Source organism: Aulonocara sp. 'chitande type north' Nkhata Bay, linkage group LG6 (genome assembly GCF_057382095.1).
Source record: "Aulonocara sp. 'chitande type north' Nkhata Bay isolate Kocher_YH1m ecotype deep benthic linkage group LG6, A_spYH_male_GT1.1, whole genome shotgun sequence".
In the NCBI taxonomy this organism is placed as follows: Eukaryota; Metazoa; Chordata; class Actinopteri; order Cichliformes; family Cichlidae; genus Aulonocara; species Aulonocara sp. 'chitande type north' Nkhata Bay.
Genome location: NC_141349.1, coordinates 12969591 through 12993420, shown reverse-complemented (window position 1 = coordinate 12993420; position 23830 = coordinate 12969591). Strand labels below are relative to the sequence as shown.

The window sequence follows — 23830 nt, the reverse complement described above, 5'->3', positions numbered from 1 at the left end:
TTTCATTTTTAAAATGTTTTCTGATGCCAGTGAAAATAAAAATAATTAATAGTTATGTTGCAGAACAAAACCTGAACGTAAAAACACTACAGTCCTCCTTTAACTCACTATGACACATATTTGAAATATAGGCATAATTTCAAACTATTTTTTAAACTTATGAACATTTTCTGTATAGTTTGAGTGCTTATTGTGTTCTGTATCTTAGGTTAGTTTTAGGTTATACAAACATAGGTTAGCTTGTATTTATTTCATATTCATGTCTAATCTGTAGACAGAAGAAAAGAAAGAAAAATCAGCAGAGGGTAAAGGAGGAAGAGATTTTTTCTCCCTCAAGTAAGATGAGTAAGACGGAATAGAGCAACCGATTTATTGCAACATGCTGCAAATGAGTGAGCCAAAGTTTATTTACAGTTGTAATGACATCATAATTACTGGGAACGGTGGTAAATTACAAGCTCTTAAAAATCCCTTTAAAGGGAAGGAGGAAGCTCAATGCTTACACAAATGTTGCATGCACTTACCTTTTTCTTTACCAGGCTCATGGCTTTCTTTAAAGGCTTGTCCTCAAATCAAACTATAAATGGTTTCAAGGCTTCAAGATTTTTCATAAATATTAACGCTTTTGACACTCTGGCCACAATCAACTTTCAAAAATTTATAAACTTGATTTTGATGTTGTGGCTTATCAATGCACAATACATACACGCACTGGGTAGATTAACTCAATTAACTCAAGTTTTATTTCAACAAAATCTAGCCAGGCCCCTGAATACATGATGTATACACTGTATGTCTTGATGCATGCTCAATCATCTGGGTAAGTAAATGCCAAAAGGCTGATTCTGTTCATCTGGACTGAAGAAGTCACTTGGATGAGCGATTAAACGTTTCTCCCACTGAAAATGCTTTGTTCAGATGAACAGAATCAACCTTTTGGGATGGTGTGTGTAGGTTTGCAGGTATCTAGATATTATGAAAAGAGCCCCAAAAGCATTTCCCAAAAGGCATTAAGACACAAGGAATCAGATTTTGGGGAATCAATAAAGATCTCAGAGTTTTGTCAACCAGTTGCAACAGTAGGATCCAACAGTCTTGCTTCAGTACATGAGGTTTGATAGTTAAACTGAATCAATCAATGTATGTGAAAAGAGAAGTTGTGTAACATGTTCTGTAGAACAAATTGCCCTTTATGATATGATCTACTGACTCCAACAAGCTCAGGATGCAGCACCTGATTGGTTTTAGCACACAGAACATCACTGCAATCCTATAGCTGCCTTTTGGTTTTAAATTAGATTTGAAGATTCTTTTAAAGCACGTCTGGGTCTGACCACATAAGTCAGCGCGCAGCCTTTGAACCTCAATTGAAGCCCTTCTTGATTAAAAAGAAAATCTGCTTTTGACATCAGTGCCCTTTAACTTTGGAACAAACTGAGAAGAAAAAAAAAGTCTTGCAACTGAATAATTTTTGAAAATTATTTTCACCCTTGTCCTTTGTACCATCTTTTAAACGTTCATTTATCATTATAGCAACCTGCTTTGGTAAGCATTTAAATCCATGCATAAGCTGGATATTTACCCGCACAAAAGTATGCTATCACATGGATGCATGCAGAACACACTCACCAGCTTGTCCTGCATGTATCTGTGACTTCATATTATATCATACATTTAACTGGCACCACCACCACCAGTCCTGTTTGTGAGGACTGACCACTGAGACTGAAAACAGCTGGAAAGCCCCTGTCTGAAGCCAACGTCCCTGATGACCCTCACAAAAGCTTCTGTTCAGACACTGCCCGTGGTTATGAAGTGGGTGGCTGAACACATCAAACAAAGCTGAGCGCGCCTGTGTCAAAGCAGACCTTTCAGCGTTGTTGTGAGAGCATTTCTTCATTTACTTACCCATTGCCGCTGCCATCTGCTGCTGTTTCAGGGTATTACAATCTCAACATTTAAATTTCAAAAAGAAAGAAAAACATTTTCCAACATTGAATCTTTATTTAAATTAGTGTTGTTGCCACGCACAGGCACAATTGACCAGGAAGAGAGCATAACTTAATTAGGCCTTTGGTTAGGCCTGGTTCACATTTGTTTCTTGCTAAACATCTGAAAAATATTCTTAGAATTTTGATTCAAGAATATTTAATATCTTGTCAATGTGACAGCATGAAAATACAAAATGAACAACCCCCCCCAAAAAACTTTTACATTAAATGAGACAAAAATAGGGATTAAATTCTGAGACAATACAAATAAAACACATTATATTTTTTAAGTATCACCAAATTGTAAAAGTTAACCTATTTTTATTTAATAGAACAAATCAGAAATGAAAAGTTAAGTTGCAGGAAGATCTCTTTAACAGGTCAATGTATATCAATTTAAACCTGTTCTCAGATTATATCAGTGTATGGAAATTATATGGAAATGTAGTGGAGTCTGGGTGTAACACTGATTGAAGTGAATGTTTTTACCTTAGCCAATCTTGCAATCATCTGCTGATCACTGGCTTACTGCAGTTGCAATAGCTGCATTTCCTTTTATTACACTGCCTAAAATTTCAATGTAACTAGAGTCAAACTTCAGACTTTGCTTTACCAAGAATTTACAGCCATGCTTCATTTTTAAGGACATTGGAAGTTGATGGGAACCTTTTAGCTGTGATATAGCATCACGTAGGTCATGACATAATTCCAATGTGAAAAATCCATGTCAATCTTTATCCAGTTGCAATCCTTTTAACATGTTTTTACTTGTAACACATTTACATTCAAAGGTTGTCTGGCTGTCTTACACAATTTGACAGAACTACTGTCTGTGGAGCGCTGCCTCATCGAGTAGCTTCAAAGACAATAAGGAGGGATGAGAGGTAACAGAAAAATAAGCAAAAATCACTTTCTGGTTTATTTGTGAGCGCATCAAGAAATTTTCCGCCGAGCACCTGTCTGTGCTTGTGGTTACATTTCGTCATGTGGGTGGCCCTGACTCGTTCTCCAACTCCAAGTTCAACAATGTGTGACTGTGTCAACACAAATGCCACTGTGCTTCTCTCTTCCTTCTACTCCTGGCCGGATTTTTAAAGCAAGAGGAGACGGCGTGGAGGACCGGTGTGTAGATTCTTTCATCTTCCTTTACACTATTGTTTTGCTTGCTTCTTTTTTTTACCTGAAAATTTAAAAAAAAGTGGTTACCACACTGCAGATTAAGACTGGTTAATAAATATCTGTTGTGTTCAACATTTAGCTCTCTATCAGGGATGGTAGGAGATACTTAAAGCTCCAACCTGCAGTCTCAGTGTCCGCTAAACATTTTCTTTAGTTTGGAGAAGAAGCCTCCCTCCTCCTCTTTCTCCTTCTGCTTGTCCTGTCCCTCCTCTGAGGCGGTTGACTTTGTGCTGGTGGCTGAAGTGCTGCTGCCCCCTCCTGGACAATAACATGCACTTCATCAGGTGAGTGCAGAAGGGCTGGACTACCTATCTCTATGGATGTGCGCATTATTATGAAATCATGCTTTGACTCTATGATGGAGCTGAGCTTTAGTTCTGACCTCCTGAAGGACTGACGCCGCTGACAGTCCCCTGAACCGCCGTCTCTTCCTCTGCATAACTCAGCAGAAGAGAGCGCTGCCTCCGAGTCAACTTCCTGCAGGAAAGTGAAGAGAATCATGTGATTAGTACCAATTTATATCAGAAAATTAACAAAAAAATGCATCTTATAAGATGTAACAACAAAACATGCATAAATAAAAATATACATAAATCTCTTATAACCCCTTTATACAAATTTGTTGATACTGCATCATTTAAAAGTTTTGTGGGTCTAAATAAAGTTACACTTTTTAAAAAATTCACATTATCATGTTTCTGTAATAACAATTAAATAATAAATAAAAATTCTGCCAAAAAATGTCTGGTTGTAGGACAATCAGACTAACTTACTTGGGCACTTTGATCTTAATGTGAACATAATGATCTCCGTAGCTGTAGCTGTTTATCCTCCGAATGCCTTTCCCCTGCAGCCTGATGATCTGATCAGCCTGGCAGCCGGCAGGAATCTGAAAACACGACCAACACATTTTGAAATAGAGGTTTCCTCCAGTGAAACTCCCTGTGAGGCATCTGAGAGAGGCAGTTAGAAATACTGCAGGCACCGCTCTTTATTAAAACTTTACACTCTTTAATAATTTGCAGAAATAAAAAGAAAAAAAACACAATAGACAAACTATAAATATCAAACACTTGCGCATTGAGGTTACCTAAAAACACATTTTATTAGCTTAAGCAGAGATTCTCAAAGTCAAGAGTGCTGTGCCCCCCTTAAAGACCAGAAAGCCCCATGGGGCTCACCCAATCTGAAATCTTCACTCTAATCAAACAGAAGAGAAATTTTCTTGAGCTTTTCCATGAAATCTTTATTCAAAAACATTAAAATTTGCAGGCTGTTGACTGTAACCTGCTAAAGCTACACAATCATATGCTAAGTGTTTAGGCCAACGTGTAACAAGTGGGACACAAACCTCAATACAAGAGCAGTAAATTTAGAGTATTATCACACACCTCCTATTACTCACTTTGTTTACAAACAAGTAAAATTCTACACATATGTAACCGTACATGTATGTAAAGAATTTCAAACTGAATTTCTGTTATTCCTGTGGCCCAACTGCAGTATCATGGTGACCCACTAGGATAATTGAAAATGACTGGCCTTCTGAATATTACTGTCGACACACACTCACCACAATACTGATAGTTTCATAGAGGCCCTGTGTGGTGGCTGTGCCTCCCAGGATGGCCTGCGCTATTGAGATGAAGGCATCAGAGTGGATGTCTACTCCATTACGTCTGAACACCGGGCTCCTCTGAACCTGCACAGATCAAACACGACGCATCAAACCTCTGCACTGCTCTCTCACAAGTAAAATAAGGAGTAAGTGAATTTGAGAGACCAAAACTTACTCTGAATGTAATGAGGATTTCTTTAGTTCCTACTGACATTCGTACCGTCTGACCATTGTCCACTCCTGAAATATATGCAGTCGTCTATTTTAAAACCGACTATTAAACGCAAACTTTTGAGGTTATTCGTTTTAAGCAGCAGTAGCTACAAACACTAGAGGTAAACTCTCGCATTAAAAACATTGATGGATTTGAGAACCCAGGATGGAAACCTACCGGCAGGTACGGGCACAGTGACCGTCTGCCTCTTCTTAGTCTGGCCTGAACCTCTGCACAGGGCGCAGGGCGTGTTTATGATGGATCCTTTCCCACCACAGCGCCGGCATGTTGAGCGCATCATGAAGGGTCCTGTGCTGATCGACTCCTGCAAGGGGCGACACAGACAAGCTGACGAGTGCAGCCAGGTGCTGAGAGGAGCCTGCTGCCGAGCGTCGGTCGGAAACTCACCATCCCTGTGCCATTGCAGTAGTGACAGTGAGACATCTTTGTCCCCGGCTCGTTGCCCCTCCCGTCACACCTCTGGCACGTGTCGTCAATGTTCACATTCAGCTCCTTATTCACGCCCTTTGCCGCCTCCGAAAACGTAAGCTCCATCACAAACTAGGAAAAGACGGGAACATTTAAAAACCAGTGTTCAATTCTCACATCTGTATGTTAAACTGAATCTTAACTAAACACATCAAATTAACATCACATATCTAAAAAGGTCGATGCTATGGTGTTGTCAGCGTCCTCTTACTTCTGGCCTTTCTTCAAACATGCTGTTGATGTTTCCGAAGCCCATGCCTCCTGTAAACTCTCCAAAGATCTTCCTGAAGAGCTCCTCGGGATCTATAGTGGCGCCCCCAGCCCTGTAGTACTGCTGCTGACCAGCACCGGCACGGTTCGGGTCAAAGCCCGACGCACCGTACGTGTCATACTGCTTCCTTTTCAGCTCATCACTCAGCACCTGCACACAGAAGCAAGAAAGCAGATAAATATCAGGCTAAATGTGCTTCTGGGATGAACTTACGTTGGATGTTTGTATTTATATAACTGTTTTGCTTTGAGTTTTTTTTTTTTTTTTTTTACCTCATATGCTTCAGCTAGCTTTGCAAACTTCTCTTTGGCCTCTGGGTCATTTGGGTTGGTGTCTGGGTGGTACTTCTTTGCCAGCTGGACAAATGAAAAGGAAAAGCTTGCATTTAAGGCAAAAGAAAACTGCATGTTTTACTCATTTTACTGGAATGACACATATAAGAAGTCTAACAAGAGCATGTTAAGAGACCTGGTAGTAAGCCTTCTTGATCTCCTTCTGTGAGGCAGTGCGGGAGACGCCCAGGACTTCATACAAGTCCTGCTTGTTTGCTAGTCTGCTGCTGGAGTGGAAAGAGCAGCAGCTAATCCCATGGGGACATCTCACCCCTGCAGAGGAAGAGGATATCATGGTGACATTAGAGGTGCAGATTTTTTTTTACAAATATCTCTGAGGAGTTTTCTAAATGTGTGTGAACCACTGTGTGTGGGTATGTGTGTGTGTGTATAATCAGACTTTAAAACTGAACATAAACGCAGTAATTTGTTTTTTTTTTTATTTTAGGATTACATCCAAGAGGAGAACTAATACAGTGTATAACTGTATAGTTTATTTTGCTAAAGCTAAAATTAATACTTCTAATTGACTATTTTTTTGTACATGTAGTCCTAAGTTGTTAAGTTGCTAAGTAATAATTTAATTACTGAAACTTTTGACCATTAGTTTCCTTTGACTGAGTATATCTGGTAGTCACTGCAGCTATCATTATATATTTGTTTGTCAAATTAGATACAGCCTTCTTGACTTACTGACCACTTTGTAGGAACATCTGTTTATTCATGAAATGTGTGAAGTGTAAAACTGTTCAAATACAGGTCATCAGTTAATGTCCAGATTAAAGAACGTAGACAAGATGTTAAGTTAAATGAGAAGAATATCTGCAAGTGTTGCTGCTAAGCATGCGCATCCGACCATCTTCTAACAGGAGCAACCAGCATGACAGCATACCACGTGACAAAGCAAAGCCTTTGTCTAACAACACGGTGAGATCAGTGGTCAGCAGATCTGGAACCAGCTCAGAGATGTCATTAAACACAGGATCTGCAGCCTGAAGGTGCTGCTGATAAATACACAGACAATATCCTGCCATTATGTCAACACAGAGGAATCCCTAAGAGAGAAGTTCAAACTTTTGTCGAGTTCATCCAATGATAAAGTGAAGTTGCTACCTGGTATTAGTAACGTTGTCCTGGGAGTATCTAGTCCTGGTGAAGCACATTTAAAAATGAACAGTCACCATTTATTCTAAACAGGGGGATGGAGAACTAAGTGATGCTGCCATACAGGCGGTCTGATCCGTAGGAAGGTGTGTATGGGTGCAGAGTGTCACTGGTGCATTCACACTGCACTGACTGCTACTGGTTCTCACAGGAGGCTAAAGAACTGTGGAGAACTACGGCAGCATTTCAATGTCGCTCACTCTCTCAGCATCACAAAGCTCTGTTAACTAGACCTTCAGACAGGCTGCTGGATATCGCATTTAGAATACGTGCTGATATAAAACAGGTTTTGCGACACTTAGCTAACTTATCCCACCTGTCAGTTCTCTCAATGTCACAGCATGTCCGCGTGTCCAAGAGCTCAGGCTAACCGCTGTCCCTGCCCGGTGTGTCTGTGATTTGGTCGCTGGACAAACTCCTCCATTCCCGGATGAAATAGTGAGAAAACGGCCGCTACGATATCCAGAAGAAACTGATGCTGTTAACCAGCGTGTAGTCAGCCGGGCAGCGGAGGACGCCATTTTCGCGTCACTACCGGCTTCTTCTTCTTCTCTAGTGTTTAACGGCAGCTCACATCCATCTGTGTTGTATTACTGCCTCCTTCACGTCCTTCATGCGGCCAGTCCTGGCAGAATTTCCAAGAAGTCACATTGTGGAGAAAAGTCCTGTGCAAAAAAGCGATCGTCTGCCAAAAAAATCAATCTCCTATGTTTCTGCGTATTTTTATTGTGTAATGACTTTGCTTATATTGGTGAATAGAGTGCAGTGAAGATGATTTATAGGTTAGATATATATTAAATAAAGAATATACCTGTTTTTGTAAGTCTGCATTTTTGTACCTACATGATAATGAATCATTTTTTCGGCCACTTAAAATATCTTTATAGAACGGTGATGTTTTTGATGGTGTCTTGGCCATATCCCTTAAAAAATACTTTTTTATTGTCAATGAGACTTTTTAGCTGGATAAATAAAGGACAGGGATGTTGTCTGTGGCTCAGATGACTTGCTGTCATTTGTGAACGAAATTTCCATCATTTTTAGCCAGACAGTCACTGAAAGAAGCTAAATATCATTCGTCTCTCTCTTGTACTGAAGTTTCAAATGTTCCTTATTCAATTATATCATTTATAGCATTTTTACCTGGGGTTAAAATAATCCACACTGAATACAGGTATCTGTAAGTTGTGGTACTTCCTCTTCTATCTAGCACTACTGAAGATGAGGAAGCATAACGAGAGTAACACTTTTTTACTCCTAAGATTTTTTAAGGCAGGCAACTTCAAATACAATGTTTCTACCTAACACCAGCAAACACACAATCTGTTTGTGTTCAGTCTGTTGCTGACTGTGTCTGCTAGTCCTTGCAGGTATTTCCCAGAGAGAGAAAAGAGTGTGACAACTGCACTCAGAGATGGAGAAAGATATAAGAAAGACAGAAGCAGAGAGGAAGAAGAGAGATAACATTTAAAGGTACGGACTTATCAGTGATGCTTGATAAACTGCAGATTTAAAGATTGCATGGAAGGTCGTCATTATGTATTTTCATATTGTGAAACATGCTGCAAAACAAACTAAGGTATACCTACTTTGTTTTATTCAAATGTTTCATGAAAATACTGGGAAGTTTTGTGCAGCAGATAAAGGTACGGTTGTTGTACTGTGATGGATTGATAGTAAAGCACTGTGTTGGTTGTGGTGCTCATGGTCAGTGGTGGGTTCCATCAAGTTCAGTTCAGCTTCAGTTTCAGTTTTATTTGTCATATGTAAGTTAGCACAGGGTCAACATTGCAATGAAATGTACTTGACGAGCTGAAGACAAATCACTCAGCAGTATAGTACAGTAAAAAATATAGTAAAAAATAAAATATTTATGAAATTAAACATTTTGTAAAAAATGTTAAGAGACTAAGTATATATAAAATATATATATTTACACACTATTATAAATAGATAAAGAAATCATAAATAGAAATGTGACCGTTGACTATCATTTCTATATCTTCTCTTGTCTTGCTGACGTTGAGAGACAGGTTATTTTCCAGGCACTGCTTGTACAGTACCATTACCTCCTCTCCGTAGGCCGTCTAATCGTTGTCTGTGATGAAACCTATGATGTCTAGTAGATGAATTTGCATTTAAACTTATGGTGCTTAGATTCATTCACTAAATCCAACCTCTATAACAACGTTACACTGTCTAGTATGAAGTTAGTATAAGCAGTATACTGTCAGTGTAGAGGAGGGAAATCAACAGAGGTAGCTCATGATACACCCAGTCCTCAAGTCGCCATCCCCTAACACCCCAGAATACTTTATGTCTTACTCTTATTATCTTTGTGAGTTTTAGCAGATCCCTTTTTCTTTACTTCACCTTCACCTTCAAACTTCACCACCACATGAAGGAAATAGACTTAGACTTCTTCACCTCACCGCACCTTACCGACCTCACTCTCTGAGACTTCCTGCCTTCTTCTGCTTGTTGCTCTTCTTTTCACAAACCTTCCAATCTCCACTCGCCAGCCTGCTGCCATTAATTTCCCTCCCTATTACTCCTCTCATACATTTTCTGCTCACTCAGCTCCATGTTGTTGGATCTGTTTTCACCCACCTCTTTTCCTACCATGGCTGTCATGAAGAAGCTGCATAGAGTATTGCTATCAGACCTACAGGCTGTTGGCCAACACTCTCACATTAAACTTATTATTCAACCTACCACCACAGTCTGTAATCCAAAGTCAAAGCCTGTTAATATATTTAAATAGTTTCAGACCAGCATAAGAATCTTTATTAAACAAAATCAAATGTTATCCATCCATACTGAGGTTTCTGATGATGAGTGACAAATCTCATGGCGACCACACCAGAGCCTGACCTGCCAAACTTTCCAAGCCCTAATACACACAGTCTAATTAGAGCATTCCATCAGTGTACTCAGGGACTGTTTAAAGAAGTCGATGTCTTTGGTGAGCAAGTGAATGTCATTTACTAGTTTAAATAATGTGTTTATAACTAGCCTTTTATTTGCAAACTGATAAATCAGTGGATCCTGGCCAGCAATGATGAATCTAAACACGTTTTGACTTTTTAGACCAACAACAAATGTTTCTGTTTTGTGTCTGTTCAGTTTGAAACATTTTCAAGAGATTCCTGACATTTATGTGCATCACAGCATTCAAGTAACTTAATTTTCATTTATGGAAATAGCTGCCTTGCTATTGAAAGGAGATCTAGATCACACATACAGTACAGGTTTTATATTTATTCTTGGTGGTTAACTGCAAAAGGAAGTAGGAACTAAACATAATAAGCAGGGGATTTACCATCACATTCAAACTAAACATCAAACTACCCGCACACAAACATACACAAATTCTTCCTTTTGATTCTTTTACAATTCAGATAGATAGAACATGTCTTTACCAGAAAAGACAGAAAACAGCAATATGTGAAAGGTTGCTTAACATATGAAACAAAAAATAATCAAAGAAGTTTAAAGCTTAAAACTCATTTCTGTATAACAATATTAAATATCAAAGTGGAAATCATGCAAATGAAGTCACTTAAGTCACTGAGAGATGACACGTTTTAGATGTCTGGGAGTATCATTAATAACTGCAAACACTAAAGCTGTACTAAATGACAATTTAGAAATACATTTCAGAAACACTAAACAACCACTATGTGTTGAAGATAAGCAGATGTAAAGATCGGTTTTCAATTTCACAGTTCAGTTTTTTTTTTTTCCTTCTGTGAATTTCTCCCTTCTTTGTGGAAGACTTCTCCATCAGGCTGCTCTCTCCACTTCAGAGTGACTCCACTCACTCCAGTCTCATTCAGTTTGTCCTGCAGCTGGAAGATATAAACAGTAGATACTTTAAAACTGCATTTCTTTTTATTTAAGAAGCAAATTTTCGCATCACACTCAGACGTTTTTCTTGCCGTCTGACTATTCAAGCTGAGTAGTACATACTTAGTCAGTTCTTTAAATGAAACTAATGGGAATGACATACATACACCTCAGAACATACTGTAACGTGTTCTTACTGTTTTGTGTTTGACCTAATAGACACGGTCCACAGTCCACGCTAGTATTCACATATACACAGATGTACACAGCAGGACTTTTACTTGAGAACTGTTTTCTAACACTGCCTGGGCAGCGAATGGCACATTTAAAATATAAAAACTGATCCACTAAAATGTTGCATGAGAACAAATAGTCAATATGTCTGATCCAAAAGACCAAAATATAGTTAAATTAGTTAATTCTGAAATTGTAAAATGTAAATGTAAAAATTGTAAAAAAAAATTGAACACATTGCTGAGAACTATTCTGTTTTGGGAAATGTTCAGGTTTACACTGAACCGCCTAATAATGTAACACTTCTTTAAATTGTATACAATGGAAAGTCATTGCTACTAAGCCTAAAAAAACCCCAAAGGTCATAAAATGGAAATCTAAGGTTAGATTTTTGAGACTTGCCTTTTTCAAAAGGTCTGCTTTCACAGCTGAGTCATTCACATTCAGGGAGGCACCGTCTATTTTCAACTTCAGGTTTATTACTGAGAAAGAAAAGAGCTAATGAAAAAGAAAGTATCTAAAGACCTAAAGGTCTGCAGATGTATTGATTTAGGATCATGAAAATATAAACAAGTACCTTTTTGTTTAACTTCCTTTTCTACATCATTGCTTTGCAGGTTACTGTAGCAAGCAAATGGTAGCTTTGTTTCACAGGGAAGTAACCTCCATTTTCCTAATCTCTGCAAATCTGCAACACCACACAACTTGTATTCTGAATCAAATGTCTGCAGAAAATCATCCCAGTATCCAAAACTAGTACTCCAGTGATTGTGCACAAGTCCAATCGTGTCAACCCATGCTTGAGTTCCATTGGGCAACAATGACTGCACGTCTTTGTTCCATGTCCGAGTTAGTTCGGTGAAATTCTCTCTGCAATACTTCAAAGCTCTGAAAAAGTCCATGCTTTCATTCACAAAAACATATTCAGGACCCAGAGGGTTTGTACCTGCAGAGAGAATTGTGGACAAATGGTTCAAGATTAGTTACATGGAATTTAAAACCAAAATAACTTTATGACAATAACATGACTCTTTTTGTGCGTGCTCACCATTATAACAGATGAATGGATATTCCACTGAGCAATTGTTATTCCACCTTACTCCATTCAATGAAATGCTTCGACAGAAAAAACGAACAAAGAAAGGTGCCATTTCTATTTTCTGGTCTTCCTTGATGAAGTTGTCCTCTCTGTAGTCATTTTTATAGTGGATATGGGTGTACAGATTAATCCAGACTGCAGACTTGTAACCAGCAGATGAAACTTTCTTTTTAAGTTGGGTCATTTCATTCATGTCTTCGGTAACAGCCAGTTCTGTGTATTGAGTTCTGCAGTAACGAGCAGCTTCATGCCAAGTCAAAGGTTGACTGACAAAGTGGTACTGACGGCACTTACAGAGGATGAGCCAGCCTGTGACAAAATTATGACCATGTGAGGTGGACACATCATAACAATAAGCACTGCTAGAGGTTGAAAATAAAATTTACTGACCTGAGACATACAAGACACCAAGCAGGATCTTCTCCATCATGATCCTGCTCCGTGGACTGCAAAAGTAGCTGAAGGGGACTAAAAGGGGTTTAGTTTTTGTTCCTGAGAAATACCATTGGTCTGTTGGCCTCTTCATGCAAAAATGTTACAGTGACTGATTTTATGGAAATATATGTGTATAACACCTTGTTCAGGAAAAAATGATTCATGGATTCATGACAACAAGTTATAGCATTATTTGTGACTAGTTATGTTTAATCAAAATAAACAAAATAAATTGTTTCCAGGTTGGGTGTTTTTTTAAACTGTAAATTTGAGTAATATCATACCGTGCTGTAGTTATATAGTACATATATCACATGTATGAGACATGCACAGAAAACTCTGACTGTTGACTTCTCTTCTTTTTTTTCTTATGAGTTGCAGCATCTATTATTTCCTGCAATGAAACCAGTGCAACTCAAGTGCCAGTACAAATGAATATAAAAAAAAAGGTCACTGATACTGAATGTCTCTTTGTGGTGACCACCAATGCTAAATGAGGACAGAAGCAGCATGAACCCAGGAAAGCACAGTTCCTGGGAGATTCATCCAGCTTTACTGTTCTCTAAACCATATGCAATTTTACCTTTTTTGGAGCTGCACAGGACCCTTAAAATAAATATAATAATAGTAGTAAGCATGTATTTTAATATTATTTTCTGATGTGGTCTTCTAATGTTATATTTTGGCAGCTCCTCTACTGGAGACAGGGGAGAGTGAAAACTGTCCAGTGTTGTTAATGTCACATTTACTGATATGAATAGTAGCGTTTGGCAGGATTCTGGCTCTGGGGGTCTGGGACATACACGACTGTTCAAATCTATTTGAAACTGTCCTAACCATTGCTATAATGGTTGCAGCAGAGCTGAGTAGAAGTATCTTAAGACTGACTCTCCCAGGATGGAGTTAACTTCAAGTGCAAACTTGTTCAGGAAACACAAATACATCATATAAGAGTGTGAGATGCATCAGGGATCTGTCCTGGGATTGGCACCAGCAATCTTATGGCATCATTACCAACACAGGACAGTCCTGCCAAGGGGGGCCGCTGGGGGCCAGCAAATTTTGAAGGTGGCAAAATATTCATCTTAAACAGCTAAAAGTTAATAATACTATAGTACATCACTTGGCACACTTTAACACTTAAACTCCCAATGTATACTATAAAGTATACATTGGGGGGAGTTCACTGAATTATGGCTACACTGTAATTTTTTTCCAATAATACTGACTCTCAACAGGTGTAAAACTAACATCATGATATTTAGTAACAAAAACACAAAATGTAGCATATTTAGATGTTGAGAGTGCAATGACGCCTAAACAAAGGTCAGAGGTCCTTTAGTATAGTAGTATAGAGGTTATGATGTTTTAATTAAAATTTATAATTAATCATTCTGATTCTGATGTAAATACAGTTATTCAACTACCCTGATGTCTCACATTTGCAAGTTAGACACAGTAGATGGCGTCACTGAGCTAAAAATGTCCTAAATGCATTTTGTGAAGTTTTCTGTAATATTTGCATCCAGTTAAGAGATTGATTTTTTTTCTTTTTTCTTTTTTCTTTTTTTTTTGGATTGGCGATTATGAAAGATTAAATAAACCAGTGACAGGTTGCATAGTGCTCTGACAGCCCAGCAGGTAGACTTCAGCATTCTCAAAACTGTGACAGGACATTGATCTTATACTCCTTTGGAAAATCAAGTACTTCTACTAAATACGTAATGAAAGTAACTTATCTAGTAGTATGATTTATTCATGATTCATTAAAATTGGCTCTTTTCACATTTATCCCATGGGTGAAACTTAGGAGAGTTAATTATGAACTAAGTGTTCAATATCTTGCAGTATAAAAATATTAAAGTTATGTTTATGTTCACATTTTAAGGGTGTTTGAATACTTGAATAGCTTTAGGCACTGTGGCTTATTATCTAATAATTTTTTGCTTTTTAATCTCTGTGGAGGCGGCAGGTCTAAGGTCAAGGCAGCCAATCAGTTAGAGGTGTGGCAGCGGTGTCAGTCTTTACTCAGCTGCGTATGCTCCTCCTCCACTCCTACACACACAAAACCCATCTTTGTTGTCATAAAGTGCAAGGTTAAAGGCGGCAGCACCCGTTACAAGTCTGTGGTTGTAATTAGTGTGTTGGAGTTATGAATGATGACAATAGAGTTCCATATATCAGCAGCGCTGTCAGGCACCTCGGGCCAAAACACAGACTCATGCAGGAAAACAAACGGACTGACCCAGATCTTTAGCAGCTGCTGAAGATTGATAGTTGATAGTAATGTGGAACTAATGTCCATCTGTTGCAGCTACACAATATCATAGGCTCATCACTATATTAAAGAATATACTGATTATTATATTGCACTTATTGCTTATAATAAGGTGTGATCGAGCAGTTTGGAGACGAAGTTAGAAAGGTAAGGTTAGACTGCTGGTAGGAGCATATATAAGGATAAAGTAAATGATGACATGCAAATGGTTGGTGCAACAGAGGAGTTTTCACAATCACAGCTGGCCTTGCTGCACACTTTGTGTGGACCAGTTCTGGCCTTGCTGACCACATGTTTATTCTATGCCATAATACAACAGACCGTAACAGCTGCTTTAAACTTTTGAATTAATCATGATACTTTAGAACAGCGGTCTCCAACCTTTTTTGCACCACGGACCAATTTATGCCTGACAATATTTTTACGGACCGGCCTTTAAGGTGTAGCGGATAAAGACAACAAAATAAAACTAGTACCAGTACCGAAAAAAGATTTATTCATAACACACGTGAAAAAACCCAGGAAAACTGAGTTAACGATAAAAACAATAACAAAATAACGCTGAAAACCGATAAAAACCCTGAAAACCACACATTTCATACCTGAGCCTCAACTCTCGTGGCCCGGTACCAAACAACTCACGGACCGGTACCAGTCCGAGGCCCGGGGGTTGGGGACCGCTGCTTTAGCGTACATATCATGACTGTGTGAGGACCCCCGGGTCTGTTCTCTGTTTTCTGATTTTTGGAGATTTGAAGGTTGATGTGTGATTGTTTTGTCTTTAAGATTTATGTTGTTGCTTTATTTCTAATTCTTAGTTACTTGTTTTATTTGTCAGTGCTTCGTGTCCTGGTTGTCTTGGTCTCATCTGTGTGTCTCTCTCGCTCTCCCCCTCGCTGTGTTGTCAGTCTCGTCTCAGTGTTGTTTCCCTGTCTTGTTGGTCAGATTATGTCCAGTCGTGCCAGAGATGATTGTGTTTTTGGTGCCTTATCACATTTTTTCATTACTTCATATCTGTCCTTTTCACTTCCTTCAGTGTCCCAATATCAGTCATTTTCTGAAAACTGACAGCTGTCCTAAATGTTAGATTTTTTTAGGGTAGAATAGTTATCCAATTACAACTATTCCATCTTCCCATCTGCATGTGGTCTGCTTCTTCATTAGATATGTTGTTCACTGATATAAATCCTTTTCCTTCAGGGAGTACTTGGATTACACATTCCTGTTCCAATCCTTTATCTTTTCCTTAATCACGTCATATGCATCTGGCTTCCTAAGCCCAGCATATAATGCTAATCAACCACTGATGACTTCATGTGCTGAATCATAACATGAAATTACAGGACAAGAGCAACACAAGTGTGTGAGTGAAGCAAACATGCTCTGAAACAAAAAACAAGACTTATGTAGATGCCTTGGGATTCATGCCTTGTCATCTGTCATTATGAAAGATAGTAGTTATGCAGTCGTGCTTGAATCAGCAGTAAACAATGGTGTTATGCCTTGTGCTGGAGGAATCTTAATTACCCTTGGTTGGGAAAATGTCTACGAGATTTCACAAGTCAGCTGACCAGCCAGCAGGACCTTACAAACATGAGGGAAATATGTAAGAGAAGAAGCTTTTTCAGATCCTATCAGTGGTAATGTTTGCATTTTTAGGGTACACGTTTCACTTATGAACATGATTAAAGTTTTAAAAAACATGCTGTGGTGACAGATAATGAAAGAAAATAAATTATGCAACTGCTGTGGTTAGTCTTCTGCTTATTCCCTGGGTGGATTGAAGAGAAAGGCAGTCTTTGTGTTGTTATATTAAGCCACTAATCTGTGGAGTCAACAAACGGAGGGTTTCTCTGCCCCTGCAGTTCTGTGGCAGCAGTCCTGTTCTGGGTGATGGCTGCCATGGGACTGCTCATGAATGTCTTTGTGGTTGCCTGTAATTCTCTGCTTCCCAGTCTCAAGCCAGCGGGTGTGCATGTGCATGTGTGTCTGTTTTTACTTCTACAACTATCTATGTGAGGACCAGTTTGAGTTTTAGTCCTTCTGATAAAACTTCAAAGGGTAGTTTGAGCATTAAGACTTAGTCAGGTGAAAAACTAATAATAAATAGTGAGTAATTTGTTTCCTGTAACGTGCTTTTCTACTCTTTGAGCACTCAAAGAACTTTATTCAACAAACGTCTTCACTTTTTTAAAAAACGTTTAAGTGCTTCCTTCTAACATTCACACACGTTCACACTTCAACAAACAGATCAGGAGCAACTCAGGGTTCAGCATCTTACCTTCGAGTAGCAGATGAACTGCTATATCCCCTGAGCTACAGCCTACACCAACTGGGTTCAGAATAGGAAGAGGCTAACATTAGACAGTTAGGAGAAATCCACACATATAGGGGTATTTTTTTACACTTTCATTTAGAAAAAAAAGAAGTGATTTCATGAGTATACAAAAGCAAAAAAGGCTGCAATATAGCTCTAAATGTACATAAGTGTTTGCCAATCAAAAGCCTACAAGCAACATTACAACACACAGTCTGATGTCACAAAAGAAGATAAAGGCACATTTTTGAAAATGTTTAAAAATTCAGGTTTCTAATGGAGTTTTTTCAAAGTAATGGCTCCAGATAAATAAACATAAATTTTGGCATTTGTATCTATTTTTGAATGATAGGTTCAGTTTTCTGCTGTGTTATATCCACACATAAAGGCAGAAAAACAAGTTTCTGGACATTGACGTTTTTTAAATGGTTAAGTTTTCAGTGACCTGCATGCTGCAGACATGATGACCAAAGGTCAAAATACACAGAGAAATTAAGTTTACTGCCTTAACTTTGAGATATCTATGACATGATGTAACTTGTCATAGTAGTGACGTCCGTACATTTGGAGTGATGTTTCTGTCCATGAGTATCCAACAATACATACTTTCTTCTGTGTGGTTCTCCAGTTACACCTGTGGGAAGTACCCGACTCTAGCTGCTAAATGCTCCACTGCATTTGTTCATATTTTACTTTATCTGCCTTTTCAGAGCTGGGTCAGTAGTATACAGTCGTTTCTAGAGCTTTCTTGCTGTTGCTATTGTTGGGGTGGGAGTGGTATTGGTACATTTTTCATATACAAAGGTATCTTGGTAATGTTTGTATTTTTGCTGCTTTAAAATATTTGTAACGACCAGTTCCTATAAAGGGCTTTGTTGACAGTTAAACAGCTTTTTAAACACACACACATATATATTTCTCCTTAATTTAAAAAAGAGAACAAAACTACAATAACTGTCTCTACAATGAATGAGCCCTTTGTGCTGTTTTTATGGAAACTCATTTTTTACGTGTGTTAAATATCCAGCCCAGCTCCATTCTTCCTTGTTTCCGTTTTTACCCCTATATCGCTCCACTAAACCTTATCCCTCTCTAAATCTAAACCCTAAAACCATTTTAAACGCCACTGTGACGTCTTGTGGTTGATTGTTCAAAGAGTTTGCCAGTTGGGTTTTCTTTCAGAGGAGAATTTTTGCGGTTGACCAACTGGTGGTTTCCACAGGGAAAACATTTTCATATTAACTGATAGAAATTCTCAATAAGTGGAACACACTGTATTTTGATTTTCTTGTATAGCTTCTGTGTGTGTGAGAGAGTACATCAATGCACAAAGGAGATGCATGGTATATGAAACTATATGCAGATCTGGATCAGGCCACCCACTCACAAACTGTAGACTGGGTTGTTCCCAGGACTCTTACACAGCAGGCCAAACGTATCTGGGCCAATTTGGACAGCTCCATCATGACCTGGGAACACTGTGTACCTGCACTAAAATGTTTTCTTAAGTTGTTTTTCTTAAGTTCTAACACTGGCTTATTGACTTCGTTAAATACTTAATTTACTAAGTACAGAAAACTCACATTGGCACCTTGTTTATTTTTAGCCCCATATTGCTTTGTAGTCATGCATTTTTCAACATGGAGCTGCAGCTGCAGCTGCTCTGCTAGAGTTGCTGTTCTTTCCCCCTCTTTACTGCACAATACATGTCCTTTAAACTGCATTAAGTATGTAATGTAAGCCTTGTGTGAATGGGACACAAAGCAGCCTCTAAGAAGCAGGACTCCATGAAAGTGAAAGATAGGCATAGGCAGAATCAAAGGCTACTCATTAGCATTTGACATTTTGACAATACAGTATATACATGCTGTCCTCAAAGTTGATGTTCCAGAAGCAGGAAAAATGAGCAAGAATTATGATTTGAGTGAGTTTGACAAGGGCCAAATTGTGATTGCTAGACAACTGGGTCAGAACGATCTATCAAATGTGGTCCAAGGAAGGAACCACCAACAGGTTTATGGGAGGCCAAGGCTTAGTGATGCGTGTGGGGAGTGAAGGTTGGCCGGTGTTAACGCTGTGGTCATTTTATGCTGGTTCTGAATATAAGGTGTCAAAAACACTGTCTGCAGTTTGCTGTGTATGGGGCCAAAAGTGTCAAAAATGGGCATGTGACCATTAGAACTGGACCATGGATCAACAAAAGAAGGTGGCTGGTCTGATGAATCAGTTTTGTTTTTTTTTTACATCATGTGTGCGTGTGCATTCTTACCTGGGAAACACCTGGCACCAGAATGCACTATGTGAAGCATGCAAGCTGGCAGAAGCTGTGTAATGCTTTGAGCAATGGAAACCTTGGGTCAGAAAACACAGAGCATCTCTGCAGGGGCCCTGCAGGTGGAGGTGATGATAATGTGGATGTTACTTTGACACGTAGCAGCTGCTCCATGCATTGTTGCGGACTCTGTACACCAGCGGTCCCCAACCCCCGGGCCTCGGACCAGTACCGGTCCGTGAGTCGTTTGGTACCGGGCCGCGAGAGTTGAGGCTCAGGTATGAAATGTATGGTTTTCAGGATTTTTATCGGTTTTCAGCGTTATTTTGTTATTGTTTTTATCGTTAACTCAGTTTTCCTGGGTCTTTTCACGTGTGTTATGAATAAATCTTCTTTTTTTTTCGGTACCGGTACTAGTTTTATTTTGTTGTCTTTATCCGCGACACCTTAAAGGCCGGTCCGTGAAAATATTGTCGGGCATAAACCGGTCCGTGGCGCAAAAAAGGTTGGGGACCGCTGCTGTACACCCTTTCACTGAAATGGCATTCCCTTATGGCTTTGGCCTCTTTTAGCAAGATAATGCTCTGTACCACAAAGCAAAAGGTTTGTGGAGCACAACAAGACGTTTCAGGTGTTGACTTGACTCCCATTTCCCAGATCTTAATCCAATCACAGTTCTGTGAGATGTGCTGGGCAAACAAATCCAATCCATGAAGGCCCCTTCTCACAACTGAATGACTTTAAGGATCTGTTGCTAACATCTTCAAGCAGATACCACAGCCCACCTTCAGGCGATCATACTTGTATGATTATGATTGGTGTATGGGTAGGAGAAATTCAATTTGGGGATGCCTAAGAAATTTAGATTAAATTCCCCTCCCACTGAAAACTTTAAACAAGAGTTAAAGTTGTTAAAGCTAAAAGTAAGAATTTAAACTCATATGACAGTTAAGGGCAGTATAGATACCTGTACTGCGTGCAATTTATGAACCATAGCAAGCTATGATTGATTGGAGTGCAACTTAGAGAATGCATCTCTTTTAGACAAGTCACGGCAAGACTTTCTAACCAGGCTTTGCTGTCTCTCTGTCTCTGTACTACAAAGTGCTGACTTCCATCACAGGATACCCATCCCATCGAAGCTGTTGGTGTTGTATTTAAATGCACCATACAAGCATAATTTCTCACTGTGCAGGTTCATGTGAAGCAGGATATTTTAACTCAAACAATAATCCGTTCTTAAAGCTAGTGCTGATGTTTCTAGCCTAAATCTAATCAAGCCGCAAGTGAAAGGAAACGTGCAAAAAGGTTTTGCTCTCTAACTGAGCATGGCGATCTTGGGCCTTCCTCAAAAACAGGCCTACATGTTGCTAATGTTTGTCATGAACATTACAACAAAATATCAGTGGCAAATGACACCTTGGGCATGTTTCTGCAACTCTGATGGCATCAGACAGAAACAATTAAACAATTTCCAAACTAATCCAGTTTAAACCCCCTTTTGAAGAGTTTCATTACCTGATTTTTCTTTTGAAGAGTATTTGTAATTTGATGTTTATATGGCTTTTTACATTGTATACCAAGGTCTCATTAATATGGGATATAGCACTGACACAGAAGCATTAGTGTTTTACCTACTTTTCTGCATGAGAACCCAAGTGTCAGCTTAACCTATTTCCTTCTGAGTCATTGGAGCCATTAGTGTTATGTGAGGATCACCTACTACCACCCTCTCTGATTTGTAAGTGTGTGTGTGTGTGTGTGTGTGTGTGTGTGTGTGTGTGTGTGTGTGTCATTGCCGCACAGAGAGATCACTCTTGTGCTTCTAACTTGTACCCATTTCGCAGGAAATTGCTATCTGCCCTGTCAGCTTTCCAACAAAGAGCTGGTCGTTCACACCAAAGGTTTGCCTGAAGCTCTTAAGACTGAGGTGTGGTCAAGCCATTCGCTCCTCACTTCCCTTCACATCAGGTGACAATTGAACCATGCAGTGCAGAAACCCACCTGAGCCTTTTGGCTATATGTCTCTGACCACAACATTGCTGACAGGGGAAGGCCTCCCTTAGGTCATGCCAAATGTATGATCTTCCCTGAACAAGATCCTTGAAAAAAGTAATAAACAGAGAGACAAATTGCAACAATGAGGTATGCAGAGCTGAGGTATGCAACTGTATCTGGGTATTAGTGTCGTCTCCGTTTCTCTCTTTTCTTCTCCCCCACCACACCTCACAGCAGGGACCACCAAAGCTCCTTTCATCTTTGGGAGCGACGTCTGACTTTGACAAGTTCACTTGAGCCTCATACCGAGTCAAGCGAGGCTCCATTAAACGTGGGAGCTGGAGAGGGATGAAAGATGTTTGCAGAGGGGAGGAAGGTTGGAGGGCAAACATGGTTGAAAACACAGGACTTGGCAGGATGTTACTTTCTCTGAGCTGTTTTGTCAACAGGTGAAGATGTAATTGCACACTTGACCTGTATTGTTCTTGTCACAGCCCTCTCCCGGCTCCACGGCCGCTGTGTGGAGCGGAAACTTTAGAGAGAAAAGAAAAGGAGGCTGTCAGGAGGCCCGCGATTGTGTGTTGATGTGAAAACATTTTCCCCTGTCAATTTGAATTGTTTCTGTGACAGGTTTCAAACAAACTTGTACAATTCCTAATGTTTGACCAACTGTGAAAAAGAGTAAGTGAGACTCTTTTCATTTGCCCAACACCCACTTCTTTTAAAACAGAGCCACGTAGCAACTGGATGCTATTAAAGATACTAGAGTGGGCAATCTCAATCCCCAGGATACCTGGAGTTAAATTGCACCTTAATATTGCATAAAATAATGCTAATAAGGTCGTGTGGATTTCTTGACATTTTAGTCGTACCTCTCCATGCTTTGGCAGCTGATTGTGCTGATCAGTCTTCTTCTTACGTCACACAGCTATGTCTTTGCTATTAGACTGGATGACAAAGTCTGTACACCCAACCATAGAGCAGGAAAACACAAATTCAGAGAGGGGAGCATGAGACTTGCATTTGTCAGTCTTGCGAACCACCAGTGTACCTGAATCAAACACCTTTTCCTCTGCACTGCTGTTTTTTATAAAATATTTGCAGTTACAAAATTATGGTTAGCTTCCTTTTCAGTGCAGCTAGCCCGCTCAACTCGTTGCTGAGACCACACAATTTTCTTTGTCTAGTTTGTTTACACAAACTAATGTATGGCGATTAAAAGCAACCAGGTATATATGGTTGAGATAAAACGCTTTTGGAAGGAAGGAAGGAAGGAATGTGAAGGGTGTAGATAACTGACAATAACAATATAACTGAGCTATAGAGACTAGGACAGTAACCACTGTCTCGGAAACTGTTGAGTTGTACGTGTATGAGAATAGGATTTTCTTCTTTAACTAAAGAAGAGCACATACTGATTTTGCCACTTTGACCAAAGCCAAACCTATACTGGTCAAACAAACTATAAAAAGGATGATTTCGTGAGCTAAATTGGTAAATGGCAAAATAAAAAGTGTTCGTTCTTATCCAGAGGAAAACTTTTAATAAGCCTTACCAACATGTGTTGTCTTTTACAGTGATCAGAACAGTGAATTTCACAGGCTCCTGCAGTTAAATGCTTTAGGACACTTGGAACAGCCCTTCTCCAGCTCATAGCTGTAGTAAAATTTCCTGTGTGTTACCCTCCTTTTATTGGTTTATTTCTACACCTGCAGGCCAACCTGCCACCTTCATGTGCAGAGAAGGAACAGAGAGGAGAGCACAGAAAGGAGTCTCTCATATGGCTCTGATCCCAGGTTCACATCTGTGCAGGACTTACTCTGCCAGAAACGGTAGCGTCTGAATGCACAGCAAGTCATAACCCAGCATAATCATACTTCACTCACATAATCTGCTGGAAATCCCAGCAAAGCCCTTCATATAATAACCTGTCATCTTCGCAGAATTATCTTCTGCTGTCTTTGTTTTTCTTAGCTAAACTCCCTCATTGTTCATTTATCTGTAGTGCTTCAGATTTCCTTCAGCTAAAATACACGTGTTTCCACTCAGGAGAACAGCTTCCAACAAAAAAATCTATTTTTAAAAGAGGC

General features: G+C 39.3%; 2 protein-coding genes across 3 annotated transcripts; both read right to left on the bottom strand.

The window, feature by feature from the left end:
* Window positions 1–1998: 1998 nt before the first annotated feature.
* LOC147327405 (dnaJ homolog subfamily A member 3, mitochondrial-like) lies at window positions 1999–7800 on the bottom strand. 2 transcript variants are annotated; one of them, XM_086294996.1, is made up of 12 exons: window positions 7575–7800; window positions 6231–6367; window positions 6035–6118; window positions 5703–5912; window positions 5411–5563; window positions 5180–5327; window positions 4964–5028; window positions 4744–4872; window positions 3944–4059; window positions 3553–3647; window positions 3290–3428; window positions 1999–3171 (listed from the first exon to the last, which is right to left on the bottom strand). In XM_086294996.1, the coding sequence occupies exons 1-11, from the start codon at window positions 7777–7779 to the stop codon at window positions 3298–3300; spliced, it is 1473 nt and encodes a 490-aa protein (XP_086151122.1). In that variant the 5' UTR covers window positions 7780–7800; the 3' UTR covers window positions 1999–3171; window positions 3290–3297. The 2 variants fall into 2 exon arrangements, with proteins under 2 accessions (XP_086151122.1, XP_086151123.1); XM_086294997.1 differs by lacking the exon at window positions 1999–3171 and having other exon boundaries at window positions 3288–3428.
* A 3067-nt stretch (window positions 7801–10867) lies between these two features.
* On the bottom strand, window positions 10868–12879 carry LOC147327404 (lymphocyte antigen 75-like). Its single transcript, XM_086297536.1, has 5 exons — window positions 12831–12879; window positions 12390–12749; window positions 11919–12287; window positions 11744–11823; window positions 10868–11109 (listed from the first exon to the last, which is right to left on the bottom strand). The coding sequence occupies exons 1-5, from the start codon at window positions 12868–12870 to the stop codon at window positions 10981–10983; spliced, it is 978 nt and encodes a 325-aa protein (XP_086153662.1). The 5' UTR covers window positions 12871–12879; the 3' UTR covers window positions 10868–10980.
* Window positions 12880–23830: the final 10951 nt, after the last annotated feature.